This window comes from Schistocerca cancellata, chromosome 3, assembly GCF_023864275.1.
Source record: "Schistocerca cancellata isolate TAMUIC-IGC-003103 chromosome 3, iqSchCanc2.1, whole genome shotgun sequence".
In the NCBI taxonomy this organism is placed as follows: domain Eukaryota; kingdom Metazoa; phylum Arthropoda; class Insecta; order Orthoptera; family Acrididae; genus Schistocerca; species Schistocerca cancellata.
The window spans coordinates 511,734,770-511,757,142 of NC_064628.1; the positions used below are offsets into that span (position 1 = coordinate 511,734,770).

The 22,373-nt window shown below is 37.2% G+C and overlaps 1 protein-coding gene across 1 annotated transcript in view; it reads left to right on the plus strand.

The window, feature by feature from the left end:
• LOC126175306 (uncharacterized) overlaps positions 1-22,373 on the plus strand; it is a 38,412-nt gene that overhangs the window by 13,193 nt on the left and 2,846 nt on the right. Inside the window, exons 6-8 of the mRNA XM_049922008.1 lie at positions 6,816-7,020; positions 15,801-15,894; positions 20,363-20,530. Coding sequence (XP_049777965.1) covers positions 6,816-7,020; positions 15,801-15,894; positions 20,363-20,530 — 467 coding nt within the window. The remainder of the gene's footprint in view (positions 1-6,815; positions 7,021-15,800; positions 15,895-20,362; positions 20,531-22,373) is intronic.

The following is a 22,373-nucleotide window of genomic DNA, read 5'->3' on the forward strand; positions in this document are numbered from 1 at the left end:
CAATGTAATCCCATGTTACAAAGCATTTAAGAAACATCAACACATTTTTTCATTGTTTGAAAATAACATCAGCAAGTGGTGTCCTTCTTGATCACAACATTCTCACAGGCGATTTACAAAGTTGTCCATCACCTGACAGAATACCCTGAGCAATTCTCTCAATTTCCAGCCAGATTTTAACTTTGAGATCACCAACATTATGAGATCTTTCTTTGTCCACTTTTCTCTTAAGGTAATCACATGAGAAAAAATCAGATGCTGTAAGGTCAGGTGAACAGGAGGCCAAGCAATCACTCCATTCTTGGAAATCACCTGGTTAAGAAAAATTTCATTGAGAACAATAATGCTCATGTGGCTGTGTGAATTGTTGCTCCATCTTAATAATGTTTCATCATTCACTGCATATTGACAAAGCTGAGGTATGAAGAATGTCCTTAACATTGTTGAATAGCTCTCAGCATTCATGGTAACAGAGTGCCCTCTTTTGTTCTCAAAAAAATAAGGGCCTATTATTCCAGATGAGGACATTGCACACCAAACTGTTACCTTGGATGAGTGCAAGGGTTTTTCATGGAGTTGGTGAGGGATCTGATCACTCCAGTGTCTTAAGTTCTGTTTCTTCATGTATCCATTGAGGTGACACTTTGCCTCATCACTCGTCCAGAGGTTGTGAACAAACTCCTCGTTTTCTTCAATCGTTTGCAAAAGACTTTTACAGAAATGCTGTTGGACCATGAAGTCGTTATTATTCAAAGAGTTAATCACCTGGATTTTGTATGAGTAGTGATGTAATTCTAACCTCAAAATCCTTTGGACAGTCCTGTCAGAAATTCCAAGTGCGACACTCTGTCTGCACGCTGATCTCTGGGGGCTTTTTCCCACAGCAATACTTACACATTCCACATTCTTGGGAGTATGCACTGTCTTCTCTTTGCCACCTCTTTTTCTTGTTGTTTCACTGACATTTTCAGAGTTTTCGACCCAAGTTTTTATTGAATTAACTGAAGGCATCGGTCTGTTATGATTAATTTGAAAATGCACCCAGAAATGATGCTGAGTGGCTACATAACTACTACTTTGGTAGAATGCTTTCACTGCAAATGACTGTTGTTGCTTAGTCCACTGATCCATGGCTACTGAAATGCTTTGTGTTAGGGAATGCAATGTGGTGACCTTGGTTACTCGCCCCCCACTACTTCCAATGCTTCCATGCACTAATAATGAATGAACACATGACTGCCGCACCCTGTACACCTCTCCTACAGAAAAAGTGCTCATAGCTCTTAATGTATTCATTTTAGAACCCGTGTTTACTAGACAATTGTTGCTTGGTTTGGTGCATACTGTCTCCTCCAAAAATACGGAAAGCAATGAGCTTGCACTTTGACACATTGGTTTCACTGTATCAAAGATGAAGAATTGCTCACAGCTCTTATGGTTTACACTTTAGAACCCACATTTACTAGACTTCTTTGCTTCAAAAAATTGTTCCTGTCATATCACTAAACACTGATCATCCCTCCTGGGACACTCTGTATATACCTGTCTCCTGCCCAACACCTCTCTAATCAGTGACCAAATGGTATGGGGAGACATTAACTGCTATTGAAGGCATTTGATAAAAATAGTCATACAGATAAGATATTACCTAAGAGGTAGAAAAGCGTGTGTGTGTGTGTGTGTGTGTGTGTGTGTGTGCAGAACAACAATCGTGCTGCTGAGTACTCTCTTCTGACAATGAAGAGAAGAAGCATTCCATTGATGTTCTAACACATATTGGGGGTAGGAATCTTCAGAAAAGGCAATCATTTACTTAAACATGAATGATTTATCTATTCATATAACTGCACCAGCTGTCCACACTTTCAATTTTTCTAATATAAATAAAAATGTAAATTCAGAGGAAGCAGCAGAAATTTTTGGAAGAATTTCAAATGTCAAGGTTTCACAGATTATAATTCCTCTCCTGCAGAGCAAAGATGGAAAGCAAGAATGAGAGAGACGTTGAAAAGCCATAAAATATATTAAAATTTATCCCTGTTTCTTAATCATGGGACCCAAGAGACATAACACTTTCCGAACTGTTTGTTGTTCACTGTTGAAACACTTTTTTTGTTTCATTGTTTTTCTATGTGCCTGAAAATATTTCCATATGCTTGAGATTTGCATATGTGTTATTATGATAAACCTAGTTATTTTTATACCTTGACTTTGTCTAAAGAAACAGAGGAAGGTAAGAATTTAACATAAACATGATTGAAGTTTATCTGTTCATAGCCCCATCATCATCATCATCATCATCATTAACAACATCAACAGAAGCAACAGCAGCAGCAGTCATTTGACATCCACTGCTGTATAAAGGCCTTCTCCAGACCTCCATGCCATCCAAGTTTTGTATATAACCATCTATGTGGCTCCTATATGTTGTCATAAGTCATCAACCCACCTTTTGTTTCATTATCAGCTCAGCCTTTTTGTATCTCTTGGAATTCTGCTAAGAACTTCCTTGGCCTGTCTACCAATCATTGACCTAGTTTATGTTTTTGCCCACCTGCATTTCATTTTCATTACACTTATATCTCCCACTCTAGTTTTTTCCCTGCTCCATGTATTTGTTTTACAGTCTGTACTAGCAAACCCACTTATCCATTGTTCACACACCAACACTCAGCTTTTATTAGTGTTTAAATGTCAATATCTCACTACCACAAGTCAAAACTAGTTTTACACACTAAATTGTACATTTTCATTCTCAGACTTGTAGGAAGCTTAGTTCTGAAAACTTCATGTTGTTATTCAAAATCAGTCCAGACCACATTTTATTTTTCCATTTATTTTCTCCCTGTAATTTGCTGTATACCCACCTACATTTACACCTTTGATATAAAAAGAACTTTCTTGGTGGGAATTTTCCATTGCTCTGCAGTATTTAAGGGAACTGATCTCCAATTTTCATAAAATTTAAATAGAGCCATAAAGGATGGTACTAAAAGTCCATATACATTACACATTTTCCATCTTACAGTGTATTCAGAGCTTCAGCAATAGGGTATAACATATTATATACCCTTTCATGTAGTCAAACTGTCTCTTATAGAAAATTTTAAACTCAAAGATGTCTGTAACCGCATAGATTTTTCTCAGATTAAATAAATTATTTTCATTGCATGATACCAACTATTAAATCTTGTAATGCCAACTTTACTCTGAGCTTCTCCTAAAACATTTCCAATATTTCAGATGACTTTGGACAACAGTGATTCAGAAAGTAATACATTTTTGTGGTTTTGGAGTACTCTTGGACTAGTACTATGCATTAATTTTCATCATGGTTTTCAATACAATTAGCATCACCTGCAGTGCACAAATTTACTGTATGTGTATTACATCAGCATTGTGTTGGCAACTGGTAATTGTGTTCTATGATATCTGTACTGTAATCAGTCAGCTTATAGGTTATCAACCTTTGTCACAACCATAAGCATCATCTTCATCTTTGCAAGTCATCTCTTCAACTTACTCCAACTTCATTGAGCTTCTGAAGAAAAGACTGAATACTTCTCATATTCGCATGGAATTATTTCAGAATATCATGATCACCACAATCATCAGCATCATCTTCATTTTCAACAATCATGTCTTCATCTTCCTTTAACTCGATTGCATTCCTGAAAAGGACACGATTCTTTAGTACCCAGGTGAAAATCTTTCTGTTAACAGTTTTGTTTCATTAACTTGTGGAAACTTGAGCTGAATTCTCTCTGAATTTCATTTAAAAAAAGTAAATAAAAAGAATAACATTGTGGCTACACGGCCATAGCTATGAACTGCAGAAAATCTCCAACGTGATAACTTTACCATAAACCAATTGGGCCATGACTCGAAATAACATTGTCTTGTTACATTACTTACACTGTGTAAAGCATTACTTATCAAAGGGAAACTGCACTGAGCAATAGAAAAAAAACACTGGTTTTCTGATATGATACCCTGCGAACCATGGATGAAGAGCAACAGCCAGATTCCATATTTCTAAATTTCCAGAAAGTGTTTGACACAGTGCCCCACTGCAGACTGTTAATGGAAGTCTGAACATATGGAATAAGTTCCCAGATATGTGAGTGGCTTAAGGATTTTGTAAATAATAGAACTCAGTACATTGTCCTCAACAGTGAGTGTTAATTGAAAACAAAGGTATCACCAGAAGTGCCCCAGGGAAGTGTGATGATGTGGCAACTGATGACTAGAATGTACAGGGGCCCCATCATGCTCAAAGAATATCTCCATCCTTGTAGCCAAAGGACCTCTTCCAATAATGCTGCAAACTCATTTTCAAAAAACTACATAACAGAGCCCAGTAAGTTCATGCAGTAACACAACAGACCCAATAAACTGATTATCCATCATACCACACCACACACTTACAGAGAAGTGTCCTTGAAAATGTGTCTCCACAAAGGCATATGGGTTTCCATCAGACTGATGATGTAAGTTATGAGTGATACTGATACCATCATGGGTGAAAGTGGCAACATCAGGAAATAGTATTAATGGGATTTCTTGGCAACCTACAATTATTCAACAACAAAATCCCATTCATCTAGCTTTATCTCCTCCTTGAAGGTGGTGAATCCAGAATGATAATGATAAAGGCCAAGTATAAATAATATCTGCCATGCTCTTGTGTGCGGAATACTGGTAGGTATAGAAATTCTGTGTGTGCTTGTTGAAGGCATATTTTCTACCAAGTGAATAGTGTCTTCCAATTTACCCCCACTCTGGTCATTTGCTCCCTCAAATGAAATATAATTCCTGGACACTGCACCTGTCTTACACAGTTTTCAGTTCAATTCAATTCATTCATGAGTAAACACCCTTGAACCTGGTACTCTGTGGATATGAAACAATCCGCTGCATTCTCTACAAGCAACAGCAACAGTGTTTCCATTACAAAACTGTACACAAATACCATATTGCCGGACTCAGAATTTGATTATGTGCAGCACAGTCAAAAGATGCAGTGGACTGGGCAAAACATCTAACAACATGAACTTTAAAACAAAAATTATGTTTGATATATACTCTATAGTAACTGGAGTATCAATATGTGAAATGATAACTTATCTCTGTAACCAGCTGTATCTCTGTAACAAAGAAAAATTGAGCATGTGTTATATGGAATGTTTATTCAAATTAATCTATTTATTAGCTAGTAAGTTAGTTTCATATTCTATTAACAATTTGTATGACTAATCATATTGATGCGGAACAAATCATTTTACATTCACATTATGCACTGATATGTAAATATGGCTACATTTTGATCATCTACAAATTATTATTATAGTACTGTTGTGAAATAAAAATTCCTACCGATCACCTTTTACACATTAAAAAATTAGAAATTGTTCTATACAGTAGAAGGAGTTGTCAAGGAGAAACTTTTTCAGTTTGTTTTCAAATTTAACTTTGCTGTCTCTCAGACATATAATTGGGTATGTTATCAGAAATTTTTGGTAGCATTGTGCAACGCTTTCTGGTGCTAAAGACAACCTTAATGTGGAGTAATGAATGCCATTTTTTCTTCTGGTTTTGTAGTCATGTACATCATTGTTCCTTTTTAACTGCAGTGGATTAGTTACAACAAACTTCATGAGTGGAAAAAATATACTGTGAAGCAATGTAATAGTCAAAATGCCTAATTATTATTTCCAACAAACTACATGAGAGAGTAAATATACTGTGAAGCAGTAGTCAAAATGCCTAACTCCTTAAACAGGTGTCTAGAAGATGATCATGGGTGAGCAACACATATTATTATTACAGCACATTTTTGTACAATATTTACGATCCCTCCAGAAACATCCTGTATAACTAACATCAGTAACGGGACTGAAATATGATTCTATAGTGTTAAGACAATGTTTGAAACTTCTCATTTCTCTCTTCTGCAATAGGAAAGATACAATTGTACTGTCTATAAGACATTAGATCATTGGACAAAAAATACAGGGGATGAGGAGCAGCAGCCAGGCACTTAAAATGTGGAAAACTACTTAAATTTCAAAGAAAGGAATCACTTAGTTTTCATGGAAGCTAACACACACACACACACACACACACACACACTGTTGTCCAACCACACTGCTACCATAATTTTCCATTACTGTGTGAGCATACTATCTTACTTTTGATAATAATCATTGCCAACTGTATGGACCTAACTTTGCTGCCTTCTCTTGGTTTCTTCTTGCAAAATGCCCAATATTACCTTATATTGTCTCCTCTTCAATAAAATTGCACTTTTTCATTGATCTTCACTACTACTGCCAGGGAATGAACTCTCTAAAATCTCCTGAATCTGATAGTTCATACTATTCATTATAGTTGTAACATTTTTCATCTGCTGTTTTATGATCAGTGAGAAACCTATCCCTTATGACAAAGAGAGACAAATGTATCATTGAGAAAAGTAGATTTATCTTTATTTTATTTTGTTCTGAATATTTCAGTGTGATATTTTATACAAAAGCCAGACCCACAATGTCAGATGTTGTTATTTGCTTGCTGTAAGTATGGTTTGAAAAATAATTCTGTTGAATCATGGGTAATGATATATTCAGAAGCAGCTATGTTAATTGGGAGACTAATACATTTTTAAGAATCTGGTGACTCTATGGCTATATACCTTAGATTAGGTTACATGAAAACAATATTATAAAACCTCTCTGTTTCTTTTTTATCTTTTTTTTTTTTTCATTGCTCTAAGTATTCAGTAGCAGTAAGATAACTTACCATGCTTTATTTTCCAGATTATAAAGAAAGACTTGGATATAGAGGGCAGTTGCTACTGGAACCATGCTATAATTATGATAATAGTAAAAACCATGATAATTTTCTTCAACACAACTACATGCATAGCATCACAAGTGCACTGAGTTTCCTAAAACATTATAATTTAGACCGACATTATAAGCTCAGTGTGCCCCCAGGAGATCAGCTTTATATGGCAGCAGCGTAAGTGTTCAACATTTGTTTATTTTTGCATTACTTTCCTGTGACAATTTGAAGAACTCATTTGTAACTGAAGCTGCGTAACTACTGTGTAATTACATTATGCGATTTAACTTTCAGCAGACAGTGCTTAAAAAAACTTGATCCTGTTGAATTATTTGCAGCACTTAGTGCTATCTTAAGAATTAATAATTAAGCAAATGTGACTGCAAATTAATAATTGCAGCATCTATTTTCATTCAAATCCTCCTGGATGTGCTACCATCCAATAATATAAAATACTGAAGTACCTGATAGTGCCACCTACCAGAGCACAAACACTGTGTGTGATTGGGGTCACATAATATGTGTATGGCATGTCATGAGTGGTTTCTGGGCAATGACCTCATGGGTCACCCCTGCAACTGTGTTAACAAACACAACAATCAGGACTGGCTTTGTAACTGTGTGGCCGATGGCAGAAAAATGTTGCTCCCAGACGCTTGTCGCCAATTTTCAGCAGGATACTAATAATCAATGAGTTCAAAATCCATAAATAGTATTTCACATATACCCTCCCTCTCTTCTGTGACAGATCAGTATAATTTCAGGGCTAGTTAAAAAATATAGAATAGTCATATGATTGAATGGTAGAAATGAAGCTCATAGAAGTACTCTTTTTTTTTTTCAATAAAAGCAGTTAAAGATGTATGAAATGGCTGATAACATATGCATATCAAAAAAAAGGTTGAGATCATTTTACATAAAGAATTAACTTTGAGAAAATGAGTCAGCAATTGTCTCATACATCTAGAAGATGGTTTAACTGATTGCACAAACTAATTTGGTTGAGTGAGTGAGATGTGATTAATCAACTTCATGCTAGAAATGAAACTTTAATGAAAGGTCTATGTGGAATCCAGTGGCTTTGAACCTATAAAGCTGAAGTTGATTTCACCTACCAGTGTTTTCTGGGATGCAAACAGAATTATTCATATTGAATGTTTTGCAAAGAGTAAACCACTAACTGGCAGACCTTCAAAATCTTCTGAACCAACTAGATGTCACAACAAATGATAACAGAAACTGGTTGCAAAATCAGAAACTCGTATTTCACTAGGACAATACACCAGCCCACAAAGGTGATTTGGCTGTTGGAAAACTGAAGGGAATTAAGTAGAAATTGTCAGAATACTCACTCTGTTCACTGGATTTGGCACCATGTGACTTCCATGTATAAAAAATTTGTGGCTGTAAAACATTTTGAGCCCAATAAATATAGGATACTTTATAGAAATTCCAGAACTGTACTTCAAGGATGGAATCTACACACTGGAAAAATATTGAACAAAGGGCAGACCTAAAATGGACCTACCTTGAAAAATAATTGCATGTTTCTCCAAAAAGCATAGCATAAATTGCCAGGCTGAGTGACTTTTTGCTTTGGCCTCATATTACCCACTCTTTCTACGGTTTGCATTTGTTCATTCAGCTCAAAGTGCTATGTATTAAATTTTCAGTGTTTTTTGTTCTATGAACTGTCTTCTCATTTTCCAAAAAATGAAATATGTGGTTTGCATCAGTTGTGGTTATTTGTCTTTTTTGTGAATCTAGCTTTCAGTATTTTAAACTTGATCAAATGGTTCAAATGGCTCTGAGCACTATGGGACTTAACTGCTGTGGTCATCAGTCCCCTAGAACTTAGAGCTACTTAAACCTAACTAACCTAAGGACATCACACACATCCATGCCTGAGGCAGGATTCGAACCCGCAACCGTAGCGGTCACGCGGTACCAGACTGTAGCGCCTAGAACCGCTCGGCCACTCCAGCCGCCTAAACTTGATCTTTATATCTCATTACCAGGTCAATATTTGATTATGAAAGTAGAATTCTTTCTCTATTTCTGTTTAATTGTGCATTCTGTGTAACTGAATAGTCAACAATTTAAGGAAAAGATAGATTGCTACTTACCATAAGGATGACACAGTAAGTAGTAGACAGGAAAGAGAAACACACACATTCATTCACATAAGCAATCACACCTCACACACACATGTCTGTCATCTCCAGCAGCTTGGACCAGAATGGAATTTTAATTGTGCCTGTCTGCAAATTAATGTGTCATCTTGACCATAAGTAGCAATCTATCTTCTCCTTACATTTTTGATATTCGAACCTGGAGTTTGTATTGTTTAACTGAGAAGTCATACAGCTGAATAGTTCTGTCTAGAAAGTTCACACATAACAAAGCTTTGAAGCTTGTAACAACATACAGAATTTCAGAAGGTACCTAGCCATGTAGCATCTACAGTAGAATATATTTTTATATGCTCACATATCTATGTGCTCATGTAGTGCTACAGAACATATCTATATATACTCTACAAATCACTATAAATAACATGGTAGATAACAGGATTGATTGTACAATATATTTATAAATTTTTACATTATATTATAGAGATGCATGACAAGACTGAATATTGAGATGCTTTTTTATGAGCTAAATTTAATCCAATTTTTCTTCATGATGCCTAAAAGAGCAATATAGTGAGAACTACATAAGATTCCTAAAGATTTGACTGAAAACTTTTTATTGAATATGACTGAAAACTTGTTATTGAATGCGTGTAACTCATTTTTTTATAATTCATTTGATGGTTTCATTTTAAAAATTTGTTACATAAAATATTTCACCTATTTGTGACTCTGTGAGCTGGAATCATCTGCAGTCCCCTTCTTTATATGTGGTAATGAACAATGGACTTCGCTGTTGGTGCCTCAGAAATACAAATAGCCATACTGTAGGTACAACTGCAATAGATGGTTATCTGTTGAAAGGTCAGACAAATTTGTGGTTCCAGAAGAGGGACAGCAGCCTTTCCAGGAGCTGTAGGGGGCCTGCATGTAACATCTACCAAAATGGCCTTGTTGAGCTGGTGCTGCAAATGGCTGAAAGCAAGGGAAACTACTGCAGCAATTTTTTCCAAGGGCATGCAGCTTTACTGTATGAATAAAAGGTGAAGGCATCCTCTTGGGTAACAAATTCTGGAGATAAAATAGAGCACCATTTGAACCTCAGGGTGGGGACTACTCAGGAGAATGTTGTCATCAGGAGAAACAAAACTGGTGTTCTATGGGTTGGAAGGTGGAATGCTAGATCCCTTAATTGGGCAAGTAACTTAGAAAATAAAAAGATAAAAAAAGAAATAGGTACATTGAAGTTAGATGTACGTGAATTAGAGAAGTGCATTGGCATGAAGAACAGGACTTCTGCTCAGGTGACTACAGGTTTAAAATACAAAATCCAATAGGGGTAATGCAGGAGTAGTTTTAAGAAAGATTAAGAAAACAAGAATGCATGTAAGTTATCATGAACAGTATAGTAGATGCATTATCATAGCCAAGATAGATACCAAAATCACATTCACCACAGAAGTATAAGTTTATATGCCAATTGACTCTGGAGATGAAGAGATTGAAGAAATGTATGATGAGATAAAAAAATTATTAAGATAGTTAGGGAGACAAAAGTTTAATTCTGACAGAAGACTCGAATTCAATACTAGGAAAACAAGGAGAAGGAAAAATGGTAGGTGAATATGGATTGGGAGAAAGGAATGAAAGAGGAGGCAGCCTAGTAGAATTTTGTACAGAGCATAATTTTATGATTGCTAACACTTGGTTTAAGAACCAGGAAAGGAAGAGTGTGGAAGAGACCTGGAGACACTGGAAGGATTCAGATTGATTATATAATGTTAAGACAGAGATTTTGGACCAAATTTTAAATTGTAGGACATTTCTAGTGGTTCTGAACTATAGATTAAAACTGAATAAATTGCAAAAAGGTAGGAAATTAAGGAGATGGGACCTGGGTAAGTTGAAAGAACCAGAGGTTGCTGAGAGTTTCAGAGGAAGCATTAGGCAATGATTGATTAGAACAGAGGAAAAGAATACAGTAGAAGATAAATGGGTAGCCTTGAGAGTTAAAATAGTGAAGGCAGCAGAGGATCCAGTAGGTAAAAAGACAAGGCCTAATAGAAATCCTTTGATATCACAGGATATACAGAATTTAACTGATGAAAGGAAAAAGCATACCAATGAAGCAAATGAAGCAGGTGAAAGGGAATACAAACATCTAAAAAACTGATATTGATAGGAAATGCAAAATGGCTAACCAGAAGTGGCTAGAGGACAAATGTAACGATTTAGAAGCATATTTCACTAGGGGAAAGACGGGTACCACCCACAGGAAAATTAAAGAGTCTTTTGAAGAAAAAAAGGAGCAACTGTATGATCATCAAGAGCTGAAATGGAAAACCAGTACTATGCAAAGAAGGGAAAGATGAAAGGTGGAAGGAATACACAGAGTGCCTATACAAGGGAGAGAGGCTTGAAGGCAATCTGATAGAAATGGAAGAGGATGTAGGTGAAGATGAGACAGGAGATATAATACAAGAAGAAACTGACAGAGCACTGAACAGACTGAAGTCCAAACAAGCTCCTGGAGTAATTGACATTCTGTCAGAACTACTGATAGCCTGGGATAGCCAGTCATAACAAAATATTCCATCTGGTGTGTGAGACGTATGTTGTTGTTGTTGTTGTTGTTGTTGTTGTATTCAGTCCAGAGACTGGTTTGATGCAGCTCTCCATGCTACTCTATCCTGTGCAAGGTTCTTCATCTCCAAGTAACTGCTGCAACCTACATCCTTCTGGATCTGATCTGCATTTTCATCTCTTGGTCTCCCTCTATGATTTTTACCCTCCACGCTGCCCTCCAATACTAAACTGGTGATCCCTCGATGTCTCAGAACATGTCCTACAAACCGATCCCTTCTTCTAGTCAAGTTGTGCCACAAACTTCTCTTCTCCCCAATCCTATTCAATACCTCCTCATTAGTTACGTGATCTACCCACCTAATCTTCAACATTTTTCTGTAGCACCACATTTCGAAAGCTTCTATTCTCTTCTTGTCCAAACTATTTATTGTCCATGTTTCACTTCCATACATTGCTACACTCCATACAAATACTTTCAGAAAAGACTTTCTGACACTTAAATCTATATTCGATGTTAACAAAATTCTCTTCTTCATAAACTCTTTTTCTCACCATTGCCGGACTACATTTTATATCCTCTCTACTTTGACCATCATCAGTTATTTTGCTCCCCAAATAGCAAAACTCATCTACTACTTTAAGTGTCTCATTTCCTAACCTAATTCCCTCAGCATCATCTGATCTAATTCAACCGCATTCCATTATCCTCATTTTGCTTTTGTTGATGTTCATCTTATATCTTCCTTTCAAGACACTGTGCATTCCACTCAACTGCTCTTCCAAGTCCTTTACTGCTTGCCAAGTATACTGATTGAATAACATTGGGGATAGGTTACAACCCTGTCTCAGTCCCTCCTCAACCACTGCTTCCCTTTTGTGCCCCTTGATTCCTGTAAATGCCTTCTGGTTTCTGTACAAATTGTAAATAGCCTTTCACTCTCTGGATTTGACCCCTACCACCTTCAGAATTTGAAAGAGAGTATTCCAGTCAGTGTCAACAAATGCTAGAAATGTAAGTTTGTTTTCCCTTAATCTATCTTCTGAGATAAGTCATAATGTCAGTATTGCCTCATGTGTTCCAACACATCTACGGAAACCAAACTGATCTTCGCCGAGGTCAGCTTCTACCAGTTTTTCCATTCATCTGTAAAGACTTTGTGTTAGTATTCAGCAGCCATGACTTATTAAACCATTAGTTCAATAATTTTCACACCTATCAGCACCTACTTTGTTTGGGATTGATGTTATTATTTTCTTCTTGAAGTCTGAGGGTATTTCATGGTCCACACGTGTTGCTAACCAGGTGATAGATTTTTGTTGTGGCTAGCTCTCTCAAGGATATCAGCGGTTCTAATGGAATGTCGTCTACTCCCTGGACCTTGTCTTGACTTAGGTGTTTCAGTGCTCTGTCAAATTCTTCATGCAGTATTATATCTCTCATTTCATATTCATCTATGTCCTCTTCCATTTCCATAATATTGCCCCCAAGTACTTCACCCTAGTATAGACCCACCGTATACTCCTTCCACCTTTCTGCCACTGAAATTCACTAATTTCGTTTTTAAATTTTGTAACCTATCTGCCCAATTAAGGGATCTCACATGTCGTCCTCTTGAGTAGTCCCCACCCGGGAATCTGAATGGGGGACTATTTTACCTCTGGAATATTGTACCCAAGATGACGCCATTATCATTTAACCATACAGTAAAGAGCTGCATGCCCTCGGGAAAAATTATGGCTGTAGTTTCCCCTTGCTTTCAGCCGTTCACAGAACCATCACAGGAAGGCTGTTTTGGTTAATGTCACAAGGCCAGATCAGTCAATCATCCAGACCATTGCCCCTGCAACTACTGGAAAGGCTGCTGCCCCTCTTCAGGAACCACATGTTTGTTTGGCCTCTCAACAGATAACCTCTGTTGTGGTTGCACCTACAGTACGGCTATCTGTATCACTGAGGCACGCAAGCGACCCCCCCTCCCCTCTCCCCCCCCCCTCCCCACTGCAGTTTATGGGGGAAGGGGGTGGGGGAAATATGTACATGACAAGTGAAATACCCTCAGACTTCAAGAAAAACGTAATAATTCCATTTCCAAAGAAAGCAGGTGCTGACAGTCTGAATATTACCGAACTATCAGTTTACTAAGTTGTGGTTACAAAATGCTAACATGAATTCTTAATGGAAGAATGGGAAAACTGGCAGAAGTAGACCTTGGAGAAGATTGGTTTGGATTCTGGAGAAATGTAGGAATACATGTGGCAATACTATCATAGACGATAGGTTGTGAAAAGGCAAACCTACATTTATAGCATTTGTAGACTTAGATAAAGCTTCTGACAATGTTGACTGGAATACTCTCTTTTAAATTCTGAAGATAGCAGAGTAAATTACAGGGAATGAAAGGCTATTTACAATTTGTACAGATACCAGGTGGCAGTTGTTAGAGTAGATGGGAATAAAAGAGAAGCAGTGGTTGAGAAGGGAGTGAGACAGGGGTGTAGCTTATGCATGATGTTATCACGGAGCAAGCACTAAAGGAAATCAAAGAAAAATTTGGACTAGGAATTAAAATTCAAGGAGAAGAAATAAAAAACTTTGAGATTTGATGAAGCTGTAATTCTGTCAGGGCTTAGACAGCAGTTGAATGGAATGGACAGTGTCTTGAAAGGAGAATATAGGATGAACATCAACAAAGCAAAATAAGGATAATGGAACATAGTTGAATTTAATCAGTGATGCTGAGGGAATTAGATTGGGAAATGGGACCGTTTAAGTAGTAGGCAAGTTCTGCTGTTTGGGTAGCAAAGTAACTGAGGATTGTCAAAGTATGGAGGATATTAAATGTAGATGGGCAATGGCAACAGAATCATTTAAGAAGAAAAGAGATCGTTTATAGTTGAATATAGATTTAAGTGTTAGGAAGTCACTTCTGAAGATATTTGTCTGGAGTGTAGCCATGTATGGAAATGTGGATAATATATAGCTTAGACGAGAAGAGAATAAAAGCTTTCAAAATGTGGTGCTATTGAAGAATGCTGAAGATTAGATTGGTAGAGCTGTAACTAATGGGAGATACAGAACAGAATTGAGGAGATAAGAAATTTGTGGCGCAATTTGACTAAAAGAAGGGAGCAGTAAGACACAGTCTGAGATATCAAGTGATCACTAGTTTAGAACTGGAGGGGACTGTGGGGGTAAAAATCATAGAGGGACACCAAGATATGAATACAGTAAGCACATTCAGAAATGATGTATTTTGCAGTAGTTATTTGGAGCTGAAGAACCTTGCACAGGGTAGAGTAGCTTGGAGACCTGAATCAAACCAATCTCTTGAATGAAGGCCACAACAACAACAATAATGGTTATTGATCCAAATCACTGTATATGCAATCCAACGTGTACACTCTCAGAATTTTTAATAGTAAATATCTCTTGCAGCATCTGATATTGGAGTCTTGCAAGCATCTCAATGATACTCATGAACACGCTAAATGAATGTGTGTCTAAATGCAAAATGTAGAATGCCAGAAGACGCTGGTACACAAGGACAGAAAATCTTTCAATGGGAGCAAAGTAACCAAACTTCTTTGAGGTTCTCTCAGTGTTTGGTTAAGGGGGTGTGTCACCCTTCTTCTTTAAGACACCCCCTCCCCATGATAACACCTCATGGTGACTGCAACAAATTCTATTCACACTGTGCAATGGATCCTAATGTATCCTTCTTCCTCGTCAACAGTGGATGCACCATTATTGTAATGAACTATTGTGGTTCTCATACTGTAAGCTTGTGGTTTATGTAAGAAGTGTCTGACAGCCATAATAGAGCTTGCCTTACTTCACTTTTTCACTATGCTCCTCTCCCGTAATATCAACTTCATAACCATCGATAGAGTTTGCCTTGCCCAGTCTCAACATTGATCTCAGCCCTTGATTCCAGCCCTCCCTGTTTCAAACAGCCCATAAATGTCATAATAACGCACAGTGATTCACTGATGAAAGGTTTTTAGGACATGTGATTCAGCTCTTTCTTGATATATCTCTCACTAAAGTTAGCAGTTTTTATGTATAAATGGGAATCTTCAGTATACCTGCTGTATACAACCCCTAATAGCGAACTAAAACCATCATCTGCTTTACTACTTTTGTTTTGCTAATTGGCACTCAATTATTTCTGATTTGGTAATGGTTTGAAAATAGGATGCTAATTATACAAAATAATTAATTTACCTTATTAATTATAGGTATGGATTTCTGGGTTCAATCGATGCAACAAACTTGAAACATCTTTCAGATATTTCTGAAGCCACATTACTCTTCAAAACTGTGATTGAACAGGTATGTCTGAGATTTTTGTATTCTCTTAAACGTAAATGATACATAGCTATGAAAAACAACAGTTCAACATTTCCATAAAAATGTGATGTTTATAACTGGAGAACTGTAAGTGCAGAAAGAGTGACATTCATATACAAAACACTGAGTTTTGAATAGAGATAACTAAGTGAAGTAAAATGTATTTATAGCTGTATCTGGGAGTGAGTTACTGTAAACATTTCAGTGATAGGATTATTATTGCTAGAATAAAAAACAAATGAACACCAACAACTACTATTGAGGGATCCTTTCTGACATCACAAGCAGAAGATGATGAGATAGAAAAGGTATACAAAGGTATTGAAAGGGTAATTACACTAATGGCCATTAAAATTGCCACACCATGAAGATGATGTGCTACAGACGTGGAATTTAACTGACAGGAAGAAGATGCTGTGATATGTGAATGATTAGCTTTTCAGAGCATTCATGCAAGGTTGGCGCTGGTGGCAACACATACAACGTGCTGACATGAGGAAAGTTTCCGACCAATTTCTCATACACAAACAGCAGTTGACCGGCGTTGCCTGGTGAAACGTTGTTGTGATGCCTCGTATAAGGAAGAGAAATGCGTACCGTCACATTTCCATCTTTGATAAAGGTTGGATTGTAGCCTATCGTAATTGTGGTTTATCGTATCGCGACATTGCTGCTAGTGTTAGTCGAGATCCAATGACTGTTAGCAGAACATGGAATTGGTGGGTTCAGGAGGGTAATATGGAATGTAGTGCTGGATCCTAATGGCCTCATATCACTAGCAGTCATGATGACAGGCATCTTACCCGCGTTGCTGTAATGGATCATGCAGCCACGTCTCGATCCCTGAGTCAACAGATGGGGATGTTTGCAAGACAACAACCATCTGCATGAACAGTTTGACGACATTTGCAACAGAATGGACTATCAGCTCGGAGACCATGCCTGCGGTTACCCTTGACGCTGAATCTGAGACAGGAGCACCTGCGATGGTGTACTCAACAACGGACCTGGGTGTATGAATGGCAAATCGTCATTTTTTCAGATGAATCTGTTTACAGCATCATGATGGTCGCATCCGTGTTTGGCGACATCATGGTGAACGCACATTGGATGCGTGTATTCATCATCGCCATACTGGCGTATCACCTGGCGTGATGGTATGGGGTGCCATTGGTTACACATCTCAGTCACCTCTTGTTCGCATTGACGGCACTTTGAACAGTGGACATTACATTTCAGATGTGTTACAACCTGTGGCTCTACCCTTCATTCAATCCCTGCGAAACCCTACATTTCAGCAGGATAATGCACGACTGCATGTTGCAGGTCCTGTACGGGTCTCCTGGATACAGAAAATGTTCAACTGCTGCCCTGACCAGCGTATTCTCCAGATCTTTCACCAATTGAAAACATCTGGTCAATGGTGGCCAAGCAACTGGCTCGTCACAATACGCCAGTCACTACTTTTGATTAACTGTGGTATCGTGTTGAAGCTGCATGGGCAGCTGTACCTGTACACACCATCCAAGCTCTGTTTGACTCAATGCCCAGGCATATAAAGGCCGTTATTATAGCCACAGGTGGTTGTTCTGGGTACTGATTTCTCAGGATCTATGCAACCAAATTGCGTGAAAATGTAATCACATGTCAGTTCTAGTATAATATATTTGTCCAATGAATACCTGTTTATCATCTGCATTTCTTCTTAGTGTAGCAATTTTAATGGCCAGTAATGTAAAAATGTAGATGAAAATTTAATGATCATGGGGGACTGGAATTCTGTAGTAGGGAAAGTAACAGACGGCAGCATCACTGGGGGATATAGGCTTGGAAATGAGATTAACATCAAACTCAGCATCAAAACTGCAAACCATACCATAGATGATCACAAGCGATCCTGCTATCTGAGAAGTAAAATATTGCATGACAGGTCAAGCAAGAAGGCTATAACAAGAGAGTAAGACAGGCAAAGATAACATTCCTCACTAAAAGATGCCCACCTAGTCTCAAACATAGGCATTAATTTGAAAAAATAATAATAATAATAATAAATTCTGGGGACATATATCTGCAGTACAGCATGGTATAGAAGTGAATCATGTATTGATGGAAAACTGGGAAAGAAGAGAATCAAAGTGTTTCAGATTTGGTGTACAGAAGGATACTGCAAATTAAATCAACTCATAAGATAAGAAATGAGGAGGTTCTTCACAGAATCAACAAGGAAAGGTATAATAGAAAACACTAACATCTGACATCTAAAAACACCTGGGCGTGAGCTCCATGGTACTACAGGGATCTGCAGAGGGCAAAAAATATAGGGAAAGACAGATATTAGAATATGTAGAGCAAATAACTGAGCACATTGGATGTTGGTGCTACTTTTAGATGAAGAGTTTGGCACACGATAGGAAATCATGGCAGGCTACATCAAACCAGTCAGAAGACTGATGACAGAAAATATATGGTCTGACTGAAAGATAAACTGATTCCATTGAGAAATAATCTTATAGAAATTGGAAGGTACATACATCAGAACCAGGACACTCATTCTGGAGAATTTCACATGAAATAAAACAAGTGTGAAGTGAATCATATGTTTAGACAAGCAGAGAATGCTGTGATCCATATCTCATCCATCTGCTTACACATACATTACATTGTAGTCATCAGTCCCTATCTTCTGAAAGCTCAGCTCATAATGATAAAGTAATAGGCAAAAAACAGCAACATTTCAAGTATCAGAAATCTGGTTACCATGACAAACTATACAACAGGTCAAATAAACAGAGCTATAAGTAGGACTTCATTGAATCTAATCACTATATCTGCATACGTGCTTTGCAATACTATGAAGTGCATGGTAGAGGATATTTTTTTATTGTGTCATATATTAAGTTTTCTCCCCATTCTTAAGAAAGGAGCGTGGGAAGAATGATATCTTCAGAAGATAACTACACATCACAGCAGTGACTGCTTGTGCAAAGTCCACATTTTTACCATCTTTTTAGGTGTACACCTCAGAATAAAAGTGAAGAACGTGTAATTATTAAATACATTGAATGTCTAGTAAACTGAGGATATAGAAGGGATAATTTTTTTTACAGAGAAAGGATTAAAGCTGGTGAAATATTTCTTTCCTGTTGTTAATTGATGGCAGTTTCATAATTTAGTAATTATTATCCTTCTGTCTTTGTTGATTGATATACCTCTTTAAAATTTAGTGTCAAAGTAATTAAGTAACATTCCATAATTTACACAAAAATGTACAAGCAATGAAACATACTTCTTCATCTGTTACAAACATGGGTAGGAAATTTTTTATCATACTGCCCAGTGTACAATTTTGTTCAAAAATTTAATTTTTTCTCTTATGTAATTGATCTTGTCACTTCTTTATTTTAAAAGGGCCTGGTATTATACATTTCAGTACTATATAACCAACAACTAATTGCTTTCTACTACACAGACAAACAGTATTGAAGATATAAGAGTGTAAATCATATTTCAAAAGATATAATTATGAAGTATGTATGTCAATGAACTGTGTTCTCTCCAGTCATCAGCAATAAAAACACCTCTAAGTTTAAGACAGATATCTGACTCTTTTTGTATACAATCTAGAAAAAAATATTTCCTAAAGCAAGTACTTCAGTGTATGTTCCTGCTAACTGTCAAAAATCCATGTTAAATATATTTAAGCAATTGAAACTTGAGCTTCTTTTGGAATATTGAAAGATCAAATAACTTACTGGATCATTACCCAGCTGCAGTCCCATAAGTTATTTGAACAGTGAAGCAGCAGTTTAATTTTTCATCAGAAGAGGGTCAAATACAATGAAAGGAATGAAAATTACCATTTCTGTGAAATGAAACATGCCAGCCACCAAGTCCAACATTTGACAAATAACAATTAACAGTAAAGTTAATTGTGTATCATTTGATGATCAGAAACTATGTATCACAGCCTCTTCTGCTTTACAGGTCAAGTGTGATGTGATACAACTAACATAAGCTAAAGTTAAAACCACCTGGAATTAATATAGGCAGCATGCAAAGAAATCCAGTGATTGTAAGAGATACCTGCATCTGCTTTAACTTGACAATCAAATACCAATAATTTTTATATTTTGAAGTAGAAGACCACTTACAACATCACTTGTCAATAAATACAATTATCAGAGACAGAGAACTATTTTCACTGTACTTGTGTAATAGAAAATAACAATGAGCAAGAAAGACAGACAAAAAAACTATCGGTTTATCACTACAGGACTGCTTTTATCATTAACACTGTGTCCAGAGAGAACAGAATTTGTTGAAAAGATGAAATCAGAACAGTCTTAGTGTTTTTCAAGAAGGAGTAGCACTGTGTAACCTGGATGCCATTGACAAATGCGTGTAACTTTTGTGTTGATTTATTTGTAACCCTATTTTATTTATTGTCAAGGGAGGAATACAGCCTGGTGGCCTCAATATTGGAGTTTCTCTGGCTCGCGAATCAACTGAAACCAAAGACCTCTTCATAGCATATGTTCAACAAATAGACAGATTGGCAAGAGGTTTACGAAATGCTGTGAAAATAGTTGAAGATGGCTTGTTTAACAAGAATTTGCAGGTAAAGCACATTTTTCTACTGCTGTTTCTTTTCTTTTTTTCTTTCTTTTTTTTTCTTTTTCTTTTTTTTTTAATTAATGCCATTATTTCTGATAAATTATAGAAATATATAAAATTACAAACAAAACATGTAGCCTTTAGAAATTGTAATACTAAATGCCAAAACTCAGTTATCTGCCAAATTTCCTTATTTAGAACTTGCTGTGTGAAAGTGTTGACAAACTAAAATACAACATAAAATCATTTTTCCTTCTAATAATATAGCATATACTCCACAGAACATAGAAGAATCATATCTACATCTACATTTATACTCCGCAAGCCACCCAATGGTGTGTGGCGGAGGGCACTACTTCTTAACAAATTGTTGAAAACCTTGATTAATGAAAGTATAATTACAAGAAATTCATGTGGTAACATATTGTCTGAGAAAATATTTTATTCTTAGAAACAAGTTGACAATTTCTACATCATATTGAAATGTCACAAATATGATTATCCCCTACAAAAGAACCTTCTGCTATACACCAAACTTGCACCACATACTTGGATTCTGAAATCTCTAATTTTTCTCCTTTTATCCATGGCTTCAATATGAAATCATGGATTGCTACTTACTATAAGGACTTTTCATTGGAAGGTGGAACATTGTGTAAAGGCTGCTGATATTATTTAGCTATCAGACTAAGTCCCTTGTCAGACATAGACAAAACAAACACACATTCACAGAATCATAAATCACACACACATGGCCACTTTCATCTCCAGCTGCTAAGGCTTAGTGATGACCTTAACTGCAGCTGCATCTGAGGTGAACAGCTGGGGTGGATAGGGGTGGATGTAAGAGGCATGAGGAAGGAGGAGGAGGGAAGAGGATGAGGCACATGGAGGACGGGGCTATAGTTGGTGTCATGAATGATGGTGGTTGAGTTTAGGCTTGTTCTGCACACTTACATCACGCATACTTCGACAGCCAATAAACATTCAATAGTGTTCTGAGCACTCTGCTCTGAATGCTGTAGGTAATGCAAGCATTAAATGCGACTGTAGCAAGTTGTTTACTGAATTTCTATTTCATTTGTTGTGAGTTGTTATTGCCAGTGATGGAGGTAAGTGATAAATTCTGCATAAGCAAGTAAGGGACATCATTTGCGGGATATACACTTCATTCAAGTGGAAAGCATGTGCACACGCATACTGCAACTGTCAATTGGAATAGTCAATAATGCCTTCCCCATCTGTGCCTTGACATGTGCAAACTGCCATAATTACTGGATCAGACTATAGTGACGGTTGAGGACAGGAAGATAAGGGAATCATGAATATGTTCCGACATGCCCATTTCAGATAATCCAGTCTTGGTGTGAAGAATCCACATGGAACAGACTGTGAAGTAGTCATTAAAGTCAAGCACAACTTAGCCACAATTTAGTGGTGGCTAGTCATGTTGACAGACAGCTTGTTAGTGATCATGCCAACATTGAATGACCCACAGTAGTTGCACTCAGTGACTGACATGCAGCCCAAAATTATGTGCTTGCATTCAATGACTGCTTCACAGCCTGAACCATTTCAATTCGTCTGACTAACATCAGCTTTTTTTATATGTGCAGGTGGGAACTCTACTTGCAGTGTATCCTTCATTCCCATATGTCTTTTGGTCTCAAACCTCCCCAGTCCCTGACCTCCAGGCCCTGCACACATCTTTATCCCTCCAGTACAGCTGCAGAGTCCTTTCCCATTTTATACTTCTCAGCTCTCCTCTCCTCTTTGCTCCCACCTCCTCCCTCTAAGCACAGGCACTGATGTTGCACATAGCAGTTCACTATCCTGTCCCCAACCCT